Here is a 21,528-nt window from a genome sequence, read left to right on the forward strand (position 1 = left end):
AATAGAAATAGGTAAATTGAGACTTTACGTAAATGATTCATTAATGGTCTGTGAAGAAGGCAGATGGCTTCAGTCTGAAGAGAATGAAGCGGGCGCTATTTAAGGGCTCCTGTCGCAGATAATCTTCTCCGTACAATAGAGGCACTGGACTGAGTTTGAGGATCACCCGCAGTGGTTGAAGACCTAAAGCGTCTCTAGTGAGACATCTTCTGGGCATTGTTCTGATATTCGTAGATTAATGGAAGGTTTAGGTCAGTATTCTGTTCTCAGCGTAGAGAAGAGATGATGGCCAGATGACCTCATGCTTATTGCAATCGCAAGCCCCGTGCTGGGCAAACTGCCAGGATTTGTGGTTGCAAAAACTGAATTTGCATTGAACTAAAGTGACAATGTGAGTCACAAATGTCTTCGTGACTTGCACCACAAACATTGCTTCTGCAACTTGCTCTCCTTGCGCCTTGCAAGGAAATATTTCATTGATCGATACCTGTTCTGTGGCAGCAAGCCAGTGACAGTTGATGACGATAGAGAGATTCCAGTAGCTCACAGAGAGCTGTTGGTTAGATACTGTTTCCCTTGTATGATTGGCAGCTGTGAGCATAGAGACAGGAGGCCATGATCCCATGGGTCAGTGCATGCTCCCCCAAGTCCCCTTTACAATGTAGGGGAGAGGTGTGGCGCCGCGGCCAGGGCGACTGATGCTGGAATCTGGGGATCAGGGTTCGATCCCCGGCTCCGGCGGCAGGGTTAGCCCAGCACCATGTGACTCTGGGCAATAGCTCGCTTAATCTTCCCGACGGCCCCCAGCGCCTAGAGACCCTTACGGGTGATTGTGCGCTTTACAAATGTGGATTATTATTATTATTATTATTATTATTAATGTGCCAACCTCATTGGCACTGCCACACGGGTCCATTTAAGAGCAAGGATGGGAATACTTTCACTTTGCAAATGTAGCCATGTAGTCCAGAGAAACTGTCTGCAGATGGTTGCAAGAATGCAGAGGGAATCTTGCGTCATAAATATAACTTAGACTGAAATTATGCAAAGTATTCCGAAAGGCCTCCATGTGCTGTGCAGGATTAGCACACCTGAAACTGTGCAAAGCATTTGCACCATTGCATCGCAGACACTGTGCAAACGCAGGGCTGCAGTGTAGGGTGGGCAACTATGCATCTGGCTTAAATTCCTGGGGTGTTTTAATGAGCATTCGCCTTTGTGCATAGTTCTTACCTTACTGTAGTGTTCCTGTTCCTCAGATATGAAAACAGTTATAGGTTCGCTAGCGTCATCCACAGGCCCTCAAGGGCACCGAATGCAGTCTTAAAGGAAGAGATGCCTTGCTGCTTTTGCAATTTGTTATGCAGAAGGTGTGTCAAACAGACCTAGATTGTCAGGGCAGTGTAACCTGAAGTTCCTATTGTATGTTAAACACAGACGTCATTGGGGTGAAAAATTAACTCACTAGTGCCAGTAAACAAAGCCTCTTGCCATTGGTTTATCCTTCCAGCCTGTGCCTTCCCCGCTGGTTGACCTGTCCCGTTACAGAGATCACACAGCTTTTTTCATGTCTCCAGTAACGATTTGTAAGTGAGCTCCATCTGATTAAGCCATTAACTGAATGGGGGTGGTCTTTGCTGCGAACGGCTCGTGGACTGGGCATCTGGCCCACTCCACAAGCAAGTTCTCAAAGGCCATCAATTCAATTTTAAGTCTCCCCGTCCAAAGAAAACCGGTGCTATCCAAGCTATTTTAAGACTTTTTAAATTGCAATGCATTCCAGTAGCCACGTGTGGGGCTGAGGTATGGGGTTTGGTGAAGAATCAGTGCATCCAGCAGGAAGAAAATCGTTTTTGTAGAAAGCTGCTGGGTGTTCCAATCTCCACCTCCCAGTATATATGCCATAGGAAACTTAATCTAAATTTTATATGTGATTTCATCAGCGCTAGACCTGCGTTATTTTGGCTCTCAGTTTGGAGGAATAAATCTGCATCCTTAACGCAAAAAATTATAACAGATTGCCTTATGTGTGAGAGAGGAATGGATATTCCATGGCTATCGGGGGTCTATCAGAGCCTACCTAGTTTTGACATAGGTAGCCTCTTTTTAGACCCAAGTAGTGCCGACTCACTCCAAAAGAATGACTTGAAAAAAGCCCTCTATGTACTTTACAATTCGAAAAGGATCAGTGAGGAAACTAAGAAACCCTCTGTTTTTAGTTACTTGGGCAAGGAATTTTATGGGTATCCTTTATCGAAATATCTTACCTTCCCAATGACAAACTGGGAAAGAAACCTTATATTTCGATTGAGGGCAGGAACTGTAAGATTTCTGTTATGTTTCACTCTAGGCCATCGGTTAAATTTAGTAAATATACCATGCCCTTGTGATGGAGTGAGCGCACAAACTGATTTGCACTTTTTCTTCTTTTGTAAATATTATTTAAAATATGCAAAGTGGTTTTTAATTCCTTTTTTTTTTAATAAAGACCTCTCTCTTTGGGGGAATCTTATCAGATGCTGTTTTCTCTGGATAATGAAGAACTAGTTTTCCGCACTAGCACTTTTTTGAGAACCGCCACCCGAGCCCGCAAAATGATGGATAATCCTGGACTTCTTTTTGTATAGAACTCTGCTAAAACTGTCTGATGATTATTATGGTTTAACAAAGTTTTTATATAAGGATTTTATTATAACATTGTAAATTTGTGAATGAATGTGCTTTTATGAATTCTTGGAATTCGAATAAAGATTTATGAAATGAAAAAAAAATGAATGAAATGAATGCCAATAGTTTGATATGTTTCTAACTATAGATAATGTCTTGAACATGTTTCCGAAAGTGTGTAAATCAAGGGGTTGATTGCATGTGAGGAACTCTGGGCCATTCGCACTTTCTTTACTCACTGCCTGTGCTAAACTGCAGCTCTTGTTTGGTATAGACCTTTACAACTCGAAGGGGTTAATTTTCAAAGTTGGAGGATTGGGCTCAGTTTGCCGAACAGTTTTGGTGTCTCCTGTATGAGAGACGATGTAATTTCAAAGAGCTCCGTGGAGGGAAGAGAGAGCTGTCAGTGTCTTCCCGTCTCCCGGGTGTACGCCACTCTCACCACAGGAATCTCCCTCTGACTGAGGCCGGCTGGACGGGCGCCATTGATACCGTGCGTTTGTTTGCAGTTGCTAGGCAGAGGGAGTCTGTAACCAGGGAAGTCTGAAAATCCCAGGAGGGGCGAGCTTAAACTGGTGTAAAGTATAGGCCAATTAAATGATTGTTTTTCATCAACTGTAAGCGCCGGCCTAATTTTAAATTAATGTTAATTCGTGAAGGTGGCGGTGCCCTTAGGAGGTGTGGTAAGGAAAGGTCTGTTAAACATTCTCCTGTTTTTTTTCTGTTTCTCACCTTTGACCCTAGCCCCTGAGTGACACGGAGTTGGTCGATGCACTGTCGGGAGACTTTGTCACTAGCACCGCTACGACAACACAGTCTGCCCCGCTGCCTGCAGCCAAGGTAAGAGACTGAGGCAGCACAGCTGAAGTTTGACAATACAAACTCTGACCTTGTCACCCTGGAACAACAAACATTAGGTCACTTTCTAGCCGCTGCTCCTCCCTCTGTTCATCTTCCCCCGTTTTATTGTTATCAAATCCGGTTGTTTTCTTCACTCATCTCTATATGGAACAACAAGAATGGAAACTTTTTTTTGCGGGGGTTGATTTTGGTCCTAAAATTGAGACTTTATTATTTTAAAAAGCCCCAAACGTTTACTTTTATTTATCGTTAATATACATAATAATAAATAAATAATACAGTAACCTACTAGATTATTTTCTTTTGAACTCGTGCATCGAAGACAGCACATCAAAACACAATGTGTATATCTCCATCGAGGCAAGTAGTAATCTGAAAAAGATGGCACACTGGGCGTTTCGTTTGGTCTGCCTCTTATTTTAGGCTACTGGGTATGGTCGAATCAATAAATATAATTGCATAGATCGCTACAGCGCGAACCTAGTCACAGGGGTCCATCGAACTCAACAAGAATTTGGGAACTGCATAAGAAGAGAAGTATGCATGGGACGAAAAGAACAGGGGTGAACGAGCACAGCCAGTGCAAGGGGAAAGATGTGCAGTCTGTTTAAAGGGGGAACTAAGTATTCACGATTAATTGGATTGTACAGCGCATATTGCACATTTTTTATTCTAATGCGATTGAAAACGGGTCGCTGTCCTGGCTTGGCAGCTTTAAAACGTTTATGTGCAGATACAATAACATTGTCCCCGATGTCTGAAGTATTACGAAGCCGGACTGAAAAAGTAAATGTGAAATGTCCTTCTATTTGCTGAGGTGCGCAATTCTAAAATTGGTCCCCAGTGTCAAGGCAGAGATCCCGTTTTGGAACAACCTGCACATGGTTCTCATCAGCGCCCCGAGGGATGTAATTGCCGGTTTGGTGTTTGTATTGGGACCGGGAGGGGGCACGGTGGGTTGGCAGAGGGGGTGGGCGGGCTGCAGATGAAAAGGCCGGCGGTGGGGGGAGCAGGGTGGAGGCTGCAAACGAGGGTGGCGTGGAGGTGGCCGGCTGATGCCTGTGGGCTGGGTTTAGCAGGGCGGTGAGGTAGGCGTGGCCTGTCTCAGAGGCCTCCGTGTAGTGCAGCTGACGAGTGCCGAGGAGAAGGGACTGCGAGGAGCCGGTGAGGGCCTGCCGTGAGTGCTGCTGTGAGAGGACGGTGAGTGCTGCTGTCGCCTCCGAGGAGACTCGGGCGTTGCCACTGAGCGCGCAGTGCGCATTTGAAGTAGGCGAAGAGATTACAGTAGAGCAGAGTACGTGTATGTGTAGGACATGCCACACGCACCTTCTGTAAGATTTAGGTTTACGTGCTGTGTTTAAATTAATTTTGACTCCTTTGTCTTTTATGTTCCTGTATTCTCTCTCTGTTGTATTTTCATCTATTGGACTTATCATTTCGGATGTTTTCAGCCCATCTCCTAAGTGGTTTCATTTTTCTCATTTCACATCTCTGCATAACTCTTACCACCAAATTTCTTGTTTCGCATTCTTCCCCTCTGCTTGTTTGTTTTTGTTTCCTAGGGCCTTTCTAAGGCTCCTGTGTCTTTGTTAGTCATTGGTTCAGTATTTCTTCATGCAAATTTGCTGTTTTTTGGCTGACAAGCCTTCGGTATATGTATATCACTCGCATGAAGCAGATATTGAGGATTCAGGTTGACATGAAGTCTATAAACACAGTAAACATATTAAATATGTTTTGCATATGTAAATTTCAAGAAAGTTATTTTGTAACTCTATAACTTATATAGCCCTCCCTCTAGATACCTGCAGCAAATTTGGGGGTTAAATCGCTACCCACATATTTTTGAAGGATAGCTTAGCTCTAGGTCACCCACCAGGGAGAGAAGCAGAAAGATACACACATACCCAATGAAAAAACTTTTGCTAAGGGACGTTATGGTGGTTTACTTAGATTTAGTAACCAACATATGTAACATATTTGCCTAAAAAAGCGTAATTTGAAGTGATCCTAAGGTTACAGTCCAAAACCTTTGAAAATTGGTGGGGTGAAGGCTGCGATGGGTGTTCGCTGACCTTCATCTGATCTCCCTGTTTCCAGAGCCCAAAACTATGCCCTTTAACCATGGTCAGCGAACACTGGCTACCATTTGTAGCCTTGAGCCACATTCTACACGCAGCTCAAGGTGTGCACTTGCCTGGAAGGCAGGGGTGTGCCCTACAGACTATGGATGCAGGGTGTTGCCTGTGGCCATGCTGTGTGCCCAATAAGCCAATATCTAGTTTTGGCGTGGCCTTTGCCCAAGCATTGTGGTGCTCATCACCCTGTACACCCTTACTGACTGGACATGTTCTTCAAGGAGCATTTTTTCATTCCTGTGAATCAGTGGAAAATAAAAGCTCGTGACACAGGTTCAAATTCCTACTCTCTCTTTACTGATATTTATCCACCTTTAAACACGCAGTACTTACTGAATGCACCAAGTTGCAGTTTTTGAGGTTGAGTAAGCATAGTGTAGTAGTATGGTGAGGGGGTTAGGCATTGGACTATGCTTCAGAGGGGCATTAATGCCACCTCATTCTAAATGTATCGTTGAATGAACCTCCTTGGCTACACACATCTGTTTTTGCTGGGAGAAAGGGTATTTTCTACCCCTCAGCCAGTGGCGTAACACAATAATGATGGGGGCCCTCTGTAAAATGTGATGATGGGTCCGTTGTCTCCAAGATCGCACAGATATTGATTGGTCTTAGGCTCATTGGGGTACCCCTGAAGGTTTGGGGCTTGCTGAGCTGCAGGTGGCCTGCTCGGGAAAGTACAGTGACATTCCAAGGCTTTTACCTATTTCTTAGTCCATGCCATGGCACGCATTCTGCAAGCCATGCAATGGTATGGGTTTGGGACAAAGACGCATCTAGAGCCAAATTTCGGGGGGTGGGGGGGCTACTAAAAATTTTGGGTGGAGGGCTGATTTTTCCAGCAATATGCAGACTGGAGATGCAGGGGCTCTAGGAAGGGGTGAAAACACAACAAAGCCTCATTAACAAGTAAATTTGAATTTGAAATTTGAAATTGAATTTGTATAGCGCATAAATCACCTGTAGGTCTCATAGTGCTTGCAGAATTTCAGTGAGAGGACAGAGAGGTGGGTGGACCTAAAAAAGCCAGGTTTTTAAGTTTCTTCGGAATATGTTATGATTGGATTCTGTTCGAAGCTGCAGGGGTAGTGTGTTCCATATTTCTGGGGCTATTTTAGAAAAACATCTGTCGCCATTTCTAACCGTGCAGACTTTCGGGACGGTTAGGAGGTGCTTGTGCGAGGATCGGAAGGTTCTGGTCGGACAGTATTCATTGACCTTTTTTTCCAGATATTTAGGCCCTTTGCCATTGATAGTTTTATGAACTAAGCACCAGAGTTTAAAATTGATACTTTTTTTATGGGAAGCCAGTGAAGTGTTCTGAGATAGGGGGCCGATGAAGTCCAGGGAGGGAGATTAAGAACCATCCTGGCAGCCGTATTTTGCAGGGTCTGAAGTTTTGTTAAGAGACTTTCATTGATGGAGGCAAGTAGTGCATTGCTGTAGTCCAGACGGCTTATGATTAAACCCTGGCTCAAAGGCATGCGGGATGGTGGAGGGATCCACTTAAAGATCCTCCTAAGACTGCGCATCAATCCAAAACTGGTATGTACTACTTTGTTGATGTGGTCCGACATAGATAGTTTATTGTCGATGGTGACTCCCAAATTCCGTACTGAATTTTTGGGGGCAGGACAGGGACCTAATGTCGGTGGCCACCATTCGTCTGACCAGTGTTTGTGTGCGTTTCCAACCAGCATTATCTCCGTCTTTCCGGCGTTAAGCATCAGTTAGTTGTTGGACATCCATTCCTTTATAGAGGTCATGCAGTGTTGGAATCTAGATTTGGTGTCCGTGGGGTTTGGGCCTAGGGTGATTAAGAGCTGGGTGTCATCTGCGTAGGACACTGTTTCAAAACCGTGAGCTCTAATTACCTTGGCTAGTGGAGATAGGTATAGATTGAAGAGTGTAGGGCTCAGTATTGATCCCTGGGGGACTCCCTTATCGTTTTCGACGTGTATGGAGGAAAAAGACCCAAGTTGGACCCTAGACCGCTTTTTGGTCAGGTAGCTTTGGATCCAGAGTAGAGCTGAGCCTTCGACACCAATCTCAGCTAGGCGCTCTATAAGAATGCTGTGTGAGATGGTGTCGAAGGCTGCTGATAAATCAAGCAGGATCAGTATGGCCGACTGTCTAGCATCGAGGGTTAGCTGAATATTATCCACTATCTCGAGCAAGGCAGTTTCGGTGCTATGGAAAGCTCTGAATCCTGATTGCGAAGGGTCAAATAGCTTGTTATCTTCAAGGTGTTTGATTAGCTGTTTATTTATTAAGGATTCCATGACCTTCCCGAAGAGTGGTAGAAGGGAGATCGGGCGGTAGTTTAGGGGCTGTTTTGGATCAGCGTTGTTCTTTTTTAATATTGGTCTAATTATGGCCTCTTTCCAGTGGGCAGGGACTGATGAGTGGGACAGTGATAGGCTAAGTGTTGTGGTCAGGGCGGGGATCAGGACCGGTGCAATTTTGGCTAAAGTTTGGGAGGAGGTGGGGTCCGCTGGAGACCCTGATTTGATTTTATTGATTGTGATGGCTACTTCCTCCTCTGAGAATGTGTGGAATTCTGTGAGACCTACTGCTCCTGACCGAAACTTGGTATTGTGACACTTCCCTCCCCGTTCTCCTGGCCACCCTACCCCCCTCCTATGTGGCCCTGCGAGCCGACCGGCCGGCAGGCAAGGCAGGCGGTGGGGTCGCCCTGATTGCTCGGTCCGAGTTGAATTTCCAATCACTTCCCTCCCCCCCCATTCCCCCTGCTGACTTCCTGGTAGTCCGTTCTCTTTCATTTTCTCCCCCCATCACCTGCCTATTAATGTACCGGCCTCCCCAGCCCTCGCCCGCATTCTTGCCGGCCTTTCAAGACCTGTTGGCCAACTTGGTGGTCAACTACGCCTCGGTCTTGGTGCTAGGGGACTTTAATTACTGGCCCTCCGACCCACACGAGTGCTCAGCCTCAAAAGAGTTTACAGACTGCCTTTCATCCCTTAATTTCGTGTCGCACATATCCGTTCCCACCCACTCCCATGGGCACACACTGGACCAGGTCTGGTCCCTCAACCTCCCCGTGGCCTCGGCCACCGTCTCGCCGTGCCCATGGTCCGACCATGCCCTCATTTCCTTCTCTATTCCCCGTAACGCGATGCCTAAAACCCCGCATGCCAAAAACATCTGGGCACGGAACTGGAATAGACTGGATTATCCCTCCTTGACCTCCATGCTCCGCGACTCCACCCCTACTCTTGTTGGCTTACCATCTACCTCTCAAGCCAAGGCCATCAACACCTGGCTGGCTGAAGGCTGCGACTCTGTGGCGCCCCTACGCCGCATCTCCATCCGCCGACCAAAGGACGCTAATAGATGGTTCAATGACCACCTAAAAGATCTCAAACTGAGCGCCCGACGGGCAGAGAGGCAATGGAGGAAAAATTACAATCCCTTATCAAAAACCCACTTCATTTCGGCACTGGACAAATACAAAACAGCAATCCTGGCTGCTAAGACCGCCTACTTTTCGTCAAAAATTACTTCTGCCGAAAATAAACCCAGGGAAATCTTCGGGATAGTGAATGACCTGGCATTCTCAGACCGAACCTCGCCCAATATCCCTTCCTCCCAACCACTCTGCGACCAGCTCAATACTTATTTCTTAGATAAAATAGCAACCATCAAGCTCAATATCCCTCCACCTTCTTCGGCCTTCGTCGATCCCTCCCCCCCTCCCCTACCTGCTTACCTCCATCCCCCCCCTCACTCAGGACTCTTTTATGGAGATACTCCCTAAAGTGAAGTCGGGGTCTCCCGCGGATGTCTGCCCAGCACGAGTCCTGCAGCAAATATACTCCAGCTGCCCTGACTCCCCCATTGCCTTCCTCAACAGCTCCCTGGCACAGGGCGTAGTGCCCTCTGCGCTCAAGGCAGCTACCATAGTGCCCATCCTGAAAAAACCTGGCGCTGACTCTTCTATCTCTGCCAACTATCGCCCCATCTCCCTGCTACCCTTTCTGGGCAAGGTGATGGAACGCCATGTTACCGCGGTGCTCAGCGCCCATGTTGAGGCAAATGGGGGACTGGCATCCCGCCAAGCCGGGTTCCGTCCCAGGCATTCGACCGAGTCAGTCGTGGTCTCAGTCTTGGACAAACTCAGAAAGGGTATGGATGGAAACAAACACCAGGCACTGGTCCTCCTTGATCTATCCGCCGCCTTTGACACGGTGGACCACACCATCTTACTTACCCGTGTCAAGGCGGCCGGCATCGGGGGATCAGCCCTGATCTGGCTCTCCTCCTTTCTGAGGGAACGCACTCAGGCGGTCCGGCTAGGCGACTTCACGGCCACTCCCCTCCCTGTCACCTGTGGTGTCCCCCAGGGATCCTCTCTTTCCCCCTTACTTTTCAACCTTTATATCTTTCCTCTCATCTTTGCACTACAGCAGCTGGAGGTCACCGTCTATAATTACGCGGATGACCTCCAGCTCATCTTTGATCTGTCCCCTTCCCCTTTCTCGGTCTCTAATTTCCAGTCAACTATGACATTCATCAGGGACTGGATGAACCACAACCACCTTAAGCTGAACCCGGATAAAACCGAGCTGGTTCTCACTGGTGGTTCGTCCAGTCCCTGGAACTCTCTCTTCTGGCCCCCCTCCCTTGGCACTGCACCGACCCCCTCCATCACGGTCAAAACACTTGGTGTCAAAATAAACAGCCAACTCACCCTCCATTCACAAATCAGCTCTGTGGTGTCCTCCTGCTTCCTCTCTCTCCGCACTATCCGCACTGTCTCCCGCTTCTTTTCCCCCCAGGCACTTAAGATCATTATGGCCGCACTTGTGATATCGAAACTGGACTACGCAAACGCTCTCTACCACGGTATCCCCGCATACAGTCTGCGTAGACTCCAGACCGTTCAGAACCAAGCAGCCCGGCTGGTGTACGGTCTTCCTCGGTATCACCACTCCACCCCTCTTCTCAGGGAGCTTCACTGGCTCCCTATAAAGGAACGGGCCCTATTTAAGATCGGTTGTATGGTCTTCCAGGCCCGCCAGGGCACTGCCCCCGCCTTCATCTCCTCACTAATCAAGTCTTATGTACCCGTAAGAGAACTCCGGTCTTCCTCCAAGTCCCTCCTCCATATCCCTCGCTTCACTCGCAAAAAGTGGGGCGGGGCCAATTTCTCTACCCTGGCTCCAACCTTTTGGAACTCACTCCCTGACCACCTCCGCTCTGCCACTCAGTATCTCCCCTTTCGCAGAGATCTGAAAACGTTCCTCTTCAGCCAGGCTTTCCTCACTTAATCTCCCTCAAAATTCCCTTCACCTCTCCCTGGTCTTTCCCCCTCAGCTGCCGATCCCCCCAGCGCCAAGAAACCGCAAGGTGTACGCTGCGCTCTAGAAGTATTTTAAATTAGAAATTAAATTAGAGCATTGTGAGGAGGGTGATGGTCACTATGAGACTGATTCAGTAGAGTATTAGTTATAGGTGGCGTGGTTGATTCGGGGAAGAGTTTATGAATGTCATTTATTTTGTCCTTAAAAAAAGTGGAAAGAACATTGACCCATTCCTGAGTCCTTTAAAGACCTGTGAAGTACTCAGGTGCAGCTGTGTGTGTGCCTGGGAAGCTGTCTCGGCCCAGGCTGACACACAACGGGAGGGGGTTGGGGGGGGAGCTGAAGCCCTTTGAGCCCAATAGGCGTTGCACGCCTGGTTTGGGAGGTGAGGGAGTCCCTCCAAAACAGGGATCCCTGGGGGTGCCCTCAGCGGTTCACCGCAACCACCTCTAGTAGTGAGGTGTTCACAGGTCATTCCACCTCCCTTCCAACACCGCCCCCCTACGCAAGGCACCAGAAGTTTTTCTCCTATACAAGCCCCACCATAATGGACTTTGGAAATTGGCAGACAGAACGCAATAGTCAGCCAATGAGATTCCTGGGTCAAGTTGAATTTTGAAGCCCTCAGATGTGCATGTTCAACAGATAGCCCCATAATTATTAGCAAAGCAAAAATTACTTTCCCTGTCACCTAATTAGTTTCACTGTATCTACCACAACACATTCCCTGCCTCTCTAATGGATGATGCATAACACAATCTGTTTATTAAGGCCGAGTAATGGTAATGAGGTGTTGTGATGGTTGACATGATAACCAGCACTGGAAAATCCTTGCCTTTGCAGCCAATTGGCTTTGCCAATGCTTTTTTATGACCACCCTGATGGTAGACACCATTGACATTTTTTTCTAATTCTTAAAAAAAATAACCTATTGAAATATAAGAAAATTCCTACTAAGATGGCTGCCATGTTGGTAGCCACATCTATGGAAGCCAACTTTGAATGGATTTTCTTAATAAATGAAATGCTTACAGTTATGCAAGTCTCTCATTCATGCCCATGCACCAGCTGCCATTGTGGACGGATAAAAAAAAAAATCTTGTGATATCCGCCAGCAAATAAAGTGGCAGTCTGGTGCACAGAGCGTTAGGGCGTATAAGTGGAAGCAGGCACTGGTGTGAGAGGTTTTAAAAAAAAAAAAAAATGGGTGATAAAGGGGAGCAATAGTGTTCATCGAGAGATAAAATAGTCTCTTATATGCAACGCAAAGTTTGACGTCAGCAGTGGAATGTTACATTTTATTAAATGAAAACATATTGAGACCCTGAGGGGGACAAACACAAGAATATGTAGGAAGGTCATCCAGTTATGAACATGGAAGTGAGATAGACAGGATTGACATCTAACAATGAATATGGGACTGACTCAAACCTCGCAGTTTGTTTTTTGTTGTTGTTCGCAATAGTTCTTTCACACCAGCTGTCTGTAAGCGAGACCTAATATGTTACATGGCAAAAACCCAATTGGTTTGCAAATGTTAATGGGCGCCTTAGCTGGCTTTGTTGGACCATAATACACTTTACACGTTATGTATTTTTAATGTCATGTGTCGTGTGATATGCATGGCATCAACATGTTTTTACCTAACAGGATGTTTATTGAAAACAGCATGTTAAATAATTAAATGGTGAGAAGGAAATGAGGCTGAGAAGCTGATATCCCGGACCTCCTATTGGAAGATTTTCATAATTCTCACAAAATGTCATTTACATTAATTATGAGAAATAATTCACATGTAGTGTTATTATTGGAGTTAGTTATCATTTGTATAGCGCACAACTTACTGGCTATTAAGCCATCAATGAGTACTTGCTTCCATTAGCAAAATACCACAATATACATTTGCTGGATATTGGACATCATAAACAACCGAGGAAATAAGCAAACAACTTGTTACAGCCCTCCACAAAGAATCGCACAGCAACTTACAACTGACAATGTACTAACCACACATATCCACAAAAATAATCAGTTTCCAGTCTAAAATGGGGCATCATACTCGCACAACCAAAAGGCACAGTGATGCCATATGCATGGCAAATTGCATATTTAAGCTGCATTGAATGTATGTTATAGTTTCTGTTATTAGGTCGAGCATTCGAGACCTCTTGTGTATATACTGTAGTATATACGTGTATGTACTTTGTGGGCTCTGGAGATCAGCACTAGGTCTTGTCTGCTTCTGCTTAGGGACTTTTTTTTCTGTTCAACTGCCTCTATTTAACCTTCTTGAGAGAAAACGACCAGTAGAGTTCAGTAAAGTACCAGAATTACTTTCTCCTGAAGGATTTTTTTTTCCGCCAACTGCCTCTGTTTAACTTGATCGAAAACAACCAGCAAAGGTCAGTAAAATACCAGAATCACGTCAACATTTTTTTTTAGAGTTTTATATAGCGCAAGCTAGACCCGAGACATCAGGTGTCAGAGCGCTTTACATGAGCACCAGTTTCTTTACAGATGGACGCATTCATTTTTGTTAGGCACAGGGAGATTAAGGGATATGCCCAGAATTACACGATGTTGAACGTCGTTGCCGAGACTTGACCGGTTCCCCAGCTTCGAGGTCAACCGCGCTAACTGTAGGGCCACATTTAGCATTCTCTAGATTCCAGTCCACAGAAATTGTCTTCCACGAGCACCCATAGACTATAATAATTTTTTCAAATCTTGTATTTTCATTGATATGAACACCGAAGACCCTGATTTTATATTAAAAACAGTGCTTTGGACTGTACCATTTCCTATTGAAAAGCAATATTTCTCTCCATGTGTTTCCATACCTGACATGCCATGCAGTTTGGTGCTTACTTTCCCTCCATGTTAAAGAACAGTAGATGTTTCAGCACCCAGGCTAATGTGCTGCATAGCTAAAAACATATACGGTCCCAAAGGCGTGATCGATTGCATTGCAAATGCTTCTTTTTATACTTGGGCTGCAATGGGTGCATTTTCTGAGTTCTGTCCCAATGAAATAATTAAAAAGTGTGCTGTTTAAATGGCCCACTCTGGGACGGATGGACAGATCTTCTGTTGATGATATGCTTTTGTATACTCCGGTAAACTCTTGAATCGTCCTGACATCTTGGCTTCATCTGAGCAGTCACGGACGAAAGGAATGGCGCAAGTCTCTTCATTAGGCGAAGTGGAACTCCGCGTAGTGACCAAAAAACTCTTCTATGCTACGCAGAGTTCCGCAAGCGCCGGAGTGCGTTACTACACGCCACTCATGCAGATTTTTAGTGCCGGGTGTTAGTCCCACGCTGGAAATTTTTCTAGCGTAAACAGCACCATGTGCAGCGCAAGAGTGCGCTGCTTCTTCCTGCCACTTGATTAGATGTTCTACTCCATCTGCCGTTTCCTCAGCGCAAACAGAAGGTTTCTCAATGCGAGCGGTAGCAGCCATCCGCTACTGCCCATGTTGAGAAATCTCTCTGGGAGGTGGTCTAGAGTAAGATTTTTCTTGCTCGGCAACTTAACGTTGGCGAGTGCGAACGTGGGAAAAATTCTGCGGAGCGGAGTTTTCGGAACTCCGCTCACTGCGCGGACTGGGAAAAACTCCACGAGTGAAGCGGAATTTCACGCCCAGGCCTACTCCTCATATGACTCAGACTGCTCTTTAACGATGAAAATGGCACCCAATACATCTAAAATGTGCACTTACATTCATGTTTTCTAGCTCTGATGTAATAAGCTGCTTAATTTCGTTTTGACGTGCTTGACACTTGCTTATTGCATGAGATGGTTAGTGTTTTGCCAGTTCTATAGCAGTAACTGAACTGAGAGCAGGGCGCATGTACGGAAGAGCACACTGAAGCTAGCACATGTAAGAGCGGGGGAGGACACTGGGGGCATTGTTAGCTTTAACTGATGTGTGCTGGTGAGGAGCTGCTGGTTGGGAGGCTTCCGAATGCTTTGCTTGAGTTTTTGAGCATAAGGTCAATCACTGGTGTGACACAAAATACTGGGGGTTCTCTGCAGATGCGAAGGGGTGCATTAAACACAGTATTTGGTAAAATAACCATGTGTATTTGTGTTTTTGTCTGAGTCAATCAATCAATCAATCAATCAGTACATTTATAGAGCGCACTACTCACCCGTAGGGTCTCAAGGCGCTAGGAGGGGGGGGTGCCGCTACTGCTCGAACAGCCAGGTCTTGAGCTTCTTCCTGAAGGAGAGGTGGTCTTGGGTCAGGCGCAGGTCGGCCGGGAGGGAGTGCCAGGTCTTGGCGGCCAGGTAGGAGAAGGACCTTCCTCCTGTTGTCGCTCTTCGGATGCGTGGGACGGCGGCGAGGGCGTGGCTGGTTGATCTGAGGTGGCGCTTGGGAGCGTAGAAGTTGATTTGGTTGTTGAGGTAGCTCAGGCCTTGGTCGTGTAGGGCTTTGTGTGCGTGGGTGAGGAGACGGAAGGTGATTCTTTTGAGTGAGTAGTTAACAATCCCAGATGAAATCCGAAAGCTCCTGTACCCAACATTTTGCTAAATTATACATTTATAAGGGGGGTGTAACACCCCAGACAACCCTCCTGAAGCTCCCCCCCTGGCTCCCTGCAAAATATAGCGAGCTCCCCCCCCATAAATGTTCAAAGCGCACAAATATCCGTTGCCTTTAGGCAGAAAGGAGGGATGAGGTGAAAGGTGTTCCCCTGCCCCCCTCCTTTCCTCCTCCCCCTTCCGTGCTCAATGGGAAACTTATATTCGTGTTGGCTAGAAATCACTTATATGACGATTCTCATAATGGCGTGGTTCACATTTGACTGCTCCCTCGGTGTATGTGGGAGACACCCGTATTTTAACTGCAGGTTTTGGCTGTTTTGTTCCAGAATAGAAACCCAATCTCCTAATTTCTGAAGGCCGCAGAACCTGCTGCGTCAGAGGCTCGTGTTTCACACTGTGAAAGAGCACAGCAGACGGCTTCCTCTGCAGGTTCCCTTGTGTGTAGCATTCCCATTAATAATGCACCGCAGCCAGAAGACGAATGAACACATGAGCACTGATGAATGTGCAGACCAAGCCCTGGCCATTGAGGCAGCCACAGCCGGCGACACAGAAGCCTCATTCATAAGGAATTCTATTATCGATTTATTGTTGATGTTTTGTCATGTGACCCATGACACCAAGGTTACCCCTAGGAACAGTTTTTTAGGACTGGCATTAGCCAAGGCGTTTTGATTTTACTTAAAACTATAAATGTAAAACATACTTTCATGGGCTTTCAGCCAGATCTAGTCAACTGTTGCTCTGTTATGTCATTCACGCTACAGCATGGGACAGTGGGTCTGACCATCACAGCCGCTGGCTAACTTACCTCTGAATGATGGCGTTCTTTCCTTTCACAAGCAGCACATCCACACACAAAGTAGTGCTAGGAACTACTACTGTCGGTAATATGATTTTTGAATCCAGAAAAAAATATTTTTGCCTTTAGTCCATGTTTTTGGTTTGTATTAGCGAAGGCTGACGTCTCCATCAACCTAAAAACCATGACAAAAAAATATTGACAAAGTCAAAATGCTGGCAGCTCACACCAGACCGATAGGCATTGCCAATGCTTGTTTGTATATGTGTATATGTTGGTGACAATTTTCATCAGCTCAAGCCACATTCAAGTCGCCCAAGGGTGTTCGACTGCAGAAGTTTCAAAATCTTTTTACTGATGGGTATCATTTTTGGCGTTGAGGAAATAAAAGAACCCTCTCACGAGTGAAGTTAGGAGATTAAAGCTGATTCCTATGAAATAATGCTATGTTGATTTCTAACATACCAGTACGTATATGAGAGCTCTCTTGCTTGCAGTGGGCACCCGGATTGTTGTAAAATGCCGAAGTTAAGAGTAGACAAAAATATTGGGTGGTTATCTTTTTATAATGCCAGCATCACTACCTGGCGGGGCCACCGGGTTGTGTCGATAGAAGGGATACAAAGATTGTGAGCAGATATTGCTCTTCATATACCAGGCTGTAAGAGGAGTTTGGTGAAATTATTACAATGAGCTAATGTAAGTGAAAAAGGAGGGGAGAGAAAATAGGGTGGAGGAGGTAAAATACTGTGAGCATAGAGAAGTTAAACAGAATGAGGAATTGTTGAGTTATGGGTGCAGAATGAGTCGATAGGTTTTGGTGTTGCGGGAAAAGTTACTCCAAAGGAAAATATGTTTTGTATTGAGTGGCATGGTTATTTTACTGAACTTAAAACAGTGTTTGGCACCAGGAATGTTCAAGGGTAGACTTAGAGGCATTAATGCATCCAGAGGATGGATGTAAGAAGAGTATTAGTCAGATAAGTAGGCAAGAGAGGGAATAATCCCGGACTATAAATCATTATATTTTCATGCAGTTTTTCTTAATGTTCTGGTAGGATGCAATCTGAAAACGTCGAAAGAAGGGTTGAAAGTTGAATACCTGTGGGCAGGTGATACACTTTGTTCCATCTTAGATTGCTCTTCTTGCACCCCAGTTGTGCAGACGCAGTCTGTTCTCTCCCGCATAGAGATTGAATATCATTAAAACTCTCAGATTTTGTGCTTGCTTCTTTTTGATATGGTGTGTGTGCATGAATAGTGGGTTATTACGTATATCTGTTGAGATTGTGAGGCATGGACACTCACTGGGATTTATACTGGTCATACTGTTAGGTGTTTGTTTGAGAAAGGCGCATGGGTGTTAAGTTTCGTGGGGGATGTGGTTCTTTCAGACTATAGGGGTGTTTTAAAAAAGATTTTCTGCCGATTTAGCACTTCCTTGATCTGAGAACCTGTGGACAGCGATTGACAGTATGTGCATTCTTTGTTGGATCACAGTGGGAATAACTACTCTTAATCTTACGCTGTACTCTAAATTGTTCTTAGTAAGTCTGATCTTCCGACAAGAAAGGGATTGTATTTTTGTGAGTTTTAAATATTTTGTGATTTTTGCTTGAATTCGTTTTTGCTCTCTGCCATTAACTGCATTGTGCATAATGTACACACACTGTTCACAGGGCAGCTTACGGTGTGACTCCTAGAAACCTGAAAGAATGTCTGAAATGCTGCCCTCGGATGCTTTTTTTGCTCTCTGAACTGAATTGTAGATCTGGGGCTGGCAGCCAGTCTTTTGCATTGCCAAACTAGTGCTTTGTTGAAGGTCATCCCAGATCATATGGAGGGTTTTAAATCCCTATACAGGAAATTATTAAAACTGCTTATTTTCTAAATACTTTCCATCAGTAGGCTGTGTTCAGCATTTGGATGCTCTGATGGGTTTGTATGTGCTTTGAGTGTCTGTGATGATGGCCCTGGGAACAGAAAGAGGCTTGGATACTTGAATAGGTTTGAACTTCTTTTTATTACATGCTGTATAGTTTTTTTATATAAGCAATGGTATACAGAAGAAACAGATTTCTATTGCACATTAAAAGGGTCTCAGTTTTTAGGCAATTTGAAACGGAAGTTATTTTGACAAAACACAATGGCTCTCATTAATATTGACCTCTGAAGGAGGAAAGACTGTGTATACCAATCCAGGGTTTGAAGCTTTCAGACCGGAATGCAGCAGATGGGTTTGGCCCTAGAACTACCTGAACTGAAATCAAACTTGCATGAACTCACTACTAACATATGTTAAATCAGGTGAATTTTAAAAGTGCACTCATTTTCCCAGAATTGATATTAAAGCACATATTGCAAGTTAAAGTGGTGCTTTGCGAGAGCTCTCTGAAAGTGTCATTGTAAATGGGGCTAGCGGTGCATACTTATAATAGTTTTTGAGGTGGGTTCCGAGAGTTATGTATATGTCTCAGTAAGGACATATTAATGAATGATAACAATCCAGATCAATGAGCTTTGTAAAAATCTTGTGGATGCCCCAGGGACTGATCCAGAGTGAGGTGGTATATTCCAAACCAATGATTTGTTTGCACAGGATGGGAATTCTGACATTTCCACCAACTCCTCCACCCCCCCGCCCCCTCTAAGTATTCTTCTGATAAACTTCGACAGGTCAAACCTTCTGAAATTAACTGGCATAAAAACATGTTGTAAATACCGATAAATGTAGAATTTGTGGTGGAAGCCACCATTTCTGCATCCAATAGCTCATTTTCCAGAAAAAAAAGCCCCTGGTAAATACCCAACTTGCGTTGTTTGTGTTTACTGAGTGAGTTAAATATGATACTGTTCCAAACTCACCATAATCCGGCATTATGTTTTGATGTAGCATGATGCTCTGCAATTCAGTTTAGAGGTGACCCGAAGAGTTTTGTGGATATCTAGTTACTTTGGTAAAAATGATCATTACGAGCCAGGATTGAGGTACTCTGGCAGGTCTTTTTTGATGTCTCTATACTGGGAAACCAGCTCATGATGTAGGTCAATATGTGTGTTTTGTAGAGGTCTAGATGTCTAACTTATGGTATAGCCGTGCATGACACAAGTCAAGACTCCGCTGAATTGTACAAACTTATATTCAAATCCTAGTGGTAGGATACTTGTTAAACAGTGGCTGTTACTTCTTACCCAACAGGATAGATTTTCATTGATTCAGCTCTATAAATGTGCTGTGCCCTGTGTAAGTCGAAATATAAAGGTCTTGGGAAATTTCTGTGATTACTAACTAGTGGGATAGAGTGGTGCATTGTACTTTGTCACCTTCATCTCATTAAACATCTACTAGGGTGCAAATCGGACAATGTCGTTGCCAGTCTGATACCATAATGAGCAAACTCAAGGTAATTCTGTGCCATACGTATCCAGAGGGAGGGACTCAGAGCGCACAAAGGTCCAGCATACATTCTCCAGGTAACTAGTCAAAGTCAGAAGGCGTGCAGTTCCTAATAAGGTGTGTTTATCTACTTAGGACGGTCTATTTCCACAGAGTCTGCTGTGAGCACAACTCTGTAGGAACAAATGCCCTCACACACCTAGATAGGTATACAGCTTCACCATTCAGCTTTTGCTTCATGTCGGGTGGGCGCTGCAATGCCTGATGGGCACCCTCAATGGGGACTCTTTCCCAGAGATCTTTACATAAGCCGTTTGGTGAAGTGTGGGTCTAAATGTAGATTGGTGTATTAGGTGTAAAGGTGCAAATGTGAGGTTTAAAGTTGGACAGAGGTACTCCTCAGGATAATTTTAATGACTGAATTCTCCTGCCTATGTTAAAAGGTGTGATGCTATCTACTAGGATTTATCTAAGATGGCTATAGGTCGACATGTTTTAAGCTAAAATTAGTCATATAGATGATCAAGCAGATTTTCTTCAGGACCAATGTCACCTAATCTACGTAGTGACTGGAGTTTCAAAGTATAGATTCCTATATCTACTCCCAATCACACATACCTCTCTGGGCATCAACTTAAAAATCCATTTTGGTGATGACCTGTAGAGTCAATTAACATAATCAAATTAAATTTACTTTTTAGGAACTACATACCCATCTGACTTTGCCAATTCTGTGTGATGCCATCATTACTCTAATTGCAAAAAAAACAATTGATGGATAGAATGCAGAACAATGTCATACATTCACCCCAGTACAGAGATCTGGGCCTAAGTCCATCGTATTTTTGCCCACCATGCCATTCCAGTTTGGACCCAGCCATATGCAAATCAGTCTCGACCCTGTGCCCAATGGTAACAGTCCAGCCCGAACTACCAGGCTAGGTCCTCCCTAGACTGGAAACAAGCATCCTAGGACCGGTTTCGGGCTTTCAACCCTCATCAGCCAGGATAGCTTGACTCCAGTGGCATGGAGAGCACGGGACACACGCCTGGGCATGCCCGTCTCCAGTGGCATGGAGAGCACGGGACCCATGTCTGGGCATACCCGGCAATTGGCCTTTTTGAAACACAATAAAATAAAATTATAACATGGAGTTATGAAATATCAAGCAGGTAATATTGACTTAAACACCATATCATACCCAAAACGTGAAGGTCCAAAATATCGGCAAGTATGTATAGGCAAGTTTAAGATTGCCATACTTAACTTCACACTTAATCACATGAATGAGATACACATCCACAAGGTATGTAGATGTGGAGTTAGGAAAATTGAATCAATACTTCCAAATATACGGCTATCTCAATATTTTGCTCTGTCATATTTTGGCCACGATATTGTGCTAACTCGATATTCCGGACTACAGCCTGCTTATACCATTCCCTACTGTAGTAACTCGATTGTGGAGTTCTGTAGAATCGGTCCCCTACTGAACATGTGAGTTAAGTTGAAATTCAGATTAATGAGATCGATGCTGGGAGAGTGCATGAAAAAAAGAAGGGCGATTGGATTTTATCGGCTTGGGTTAATATTAGCTGTTTCAGTGATGGTAATTATATGTCTGAAGTGGTTCCGGGCAGGATTATATAAGGTGCAAATGTTTCTGATTGATTTGCTCTTGTAGAGATAATGAATGATCCTGGGTTATTTCTTTTTTGTCCTTTTCATGTTTCTCTTTCTTTCTCTGTCTCCTTCTCCATCCTCTAACCCCGACATCCTCCCATTTT

The 21,528-nt window shown here is 45.0% G+C and overlaps 1 protein-coding gene across 24 annotated transcripts in view; it reads left to right on the forward strand.

The window, feature by feature from the left end:
• The window catches only part of CAST (calpastatin), a 685,784-nt gene that overhangs the window by 548,057 nt on the left and 116,199 nt on the right, over window positions 1-21,528 (forward strand). For 23 of the 24 annotated variants that reach the window (XM_078675414.1, XM_078675406.1, XM_078675407.1 and 20 more), the window contains one exon: window positions 3,412-3,507. The exons of the other annotated variant lie outside the window; for it this stretch is intronic. In XM_078675414.1, the coding sequence (XP_078531540.1) occupies window positions 3,412-3,507 (96 nt within the window). The remainder of the gene's footprint in view (window positions 1-3,411; window positions 3,508-21,528) is intronic. 24 annotated transcript variants of the gene reach the window in all.

This window comes from Lissotriton helveticus, chromosome 2_1 (assembly GCF_964261635.1).
Source record: "Lissotriton helveticus chromosome 2_1, aLisHel1.1, whole genome shotgun sequence".
Classification (NCBI taxonomy): Eukaryota; Metazoa; Chordata; class Amphibia; order Caudata; family Salamandridae; genus Lissotriton; species Lissotriton helveticus.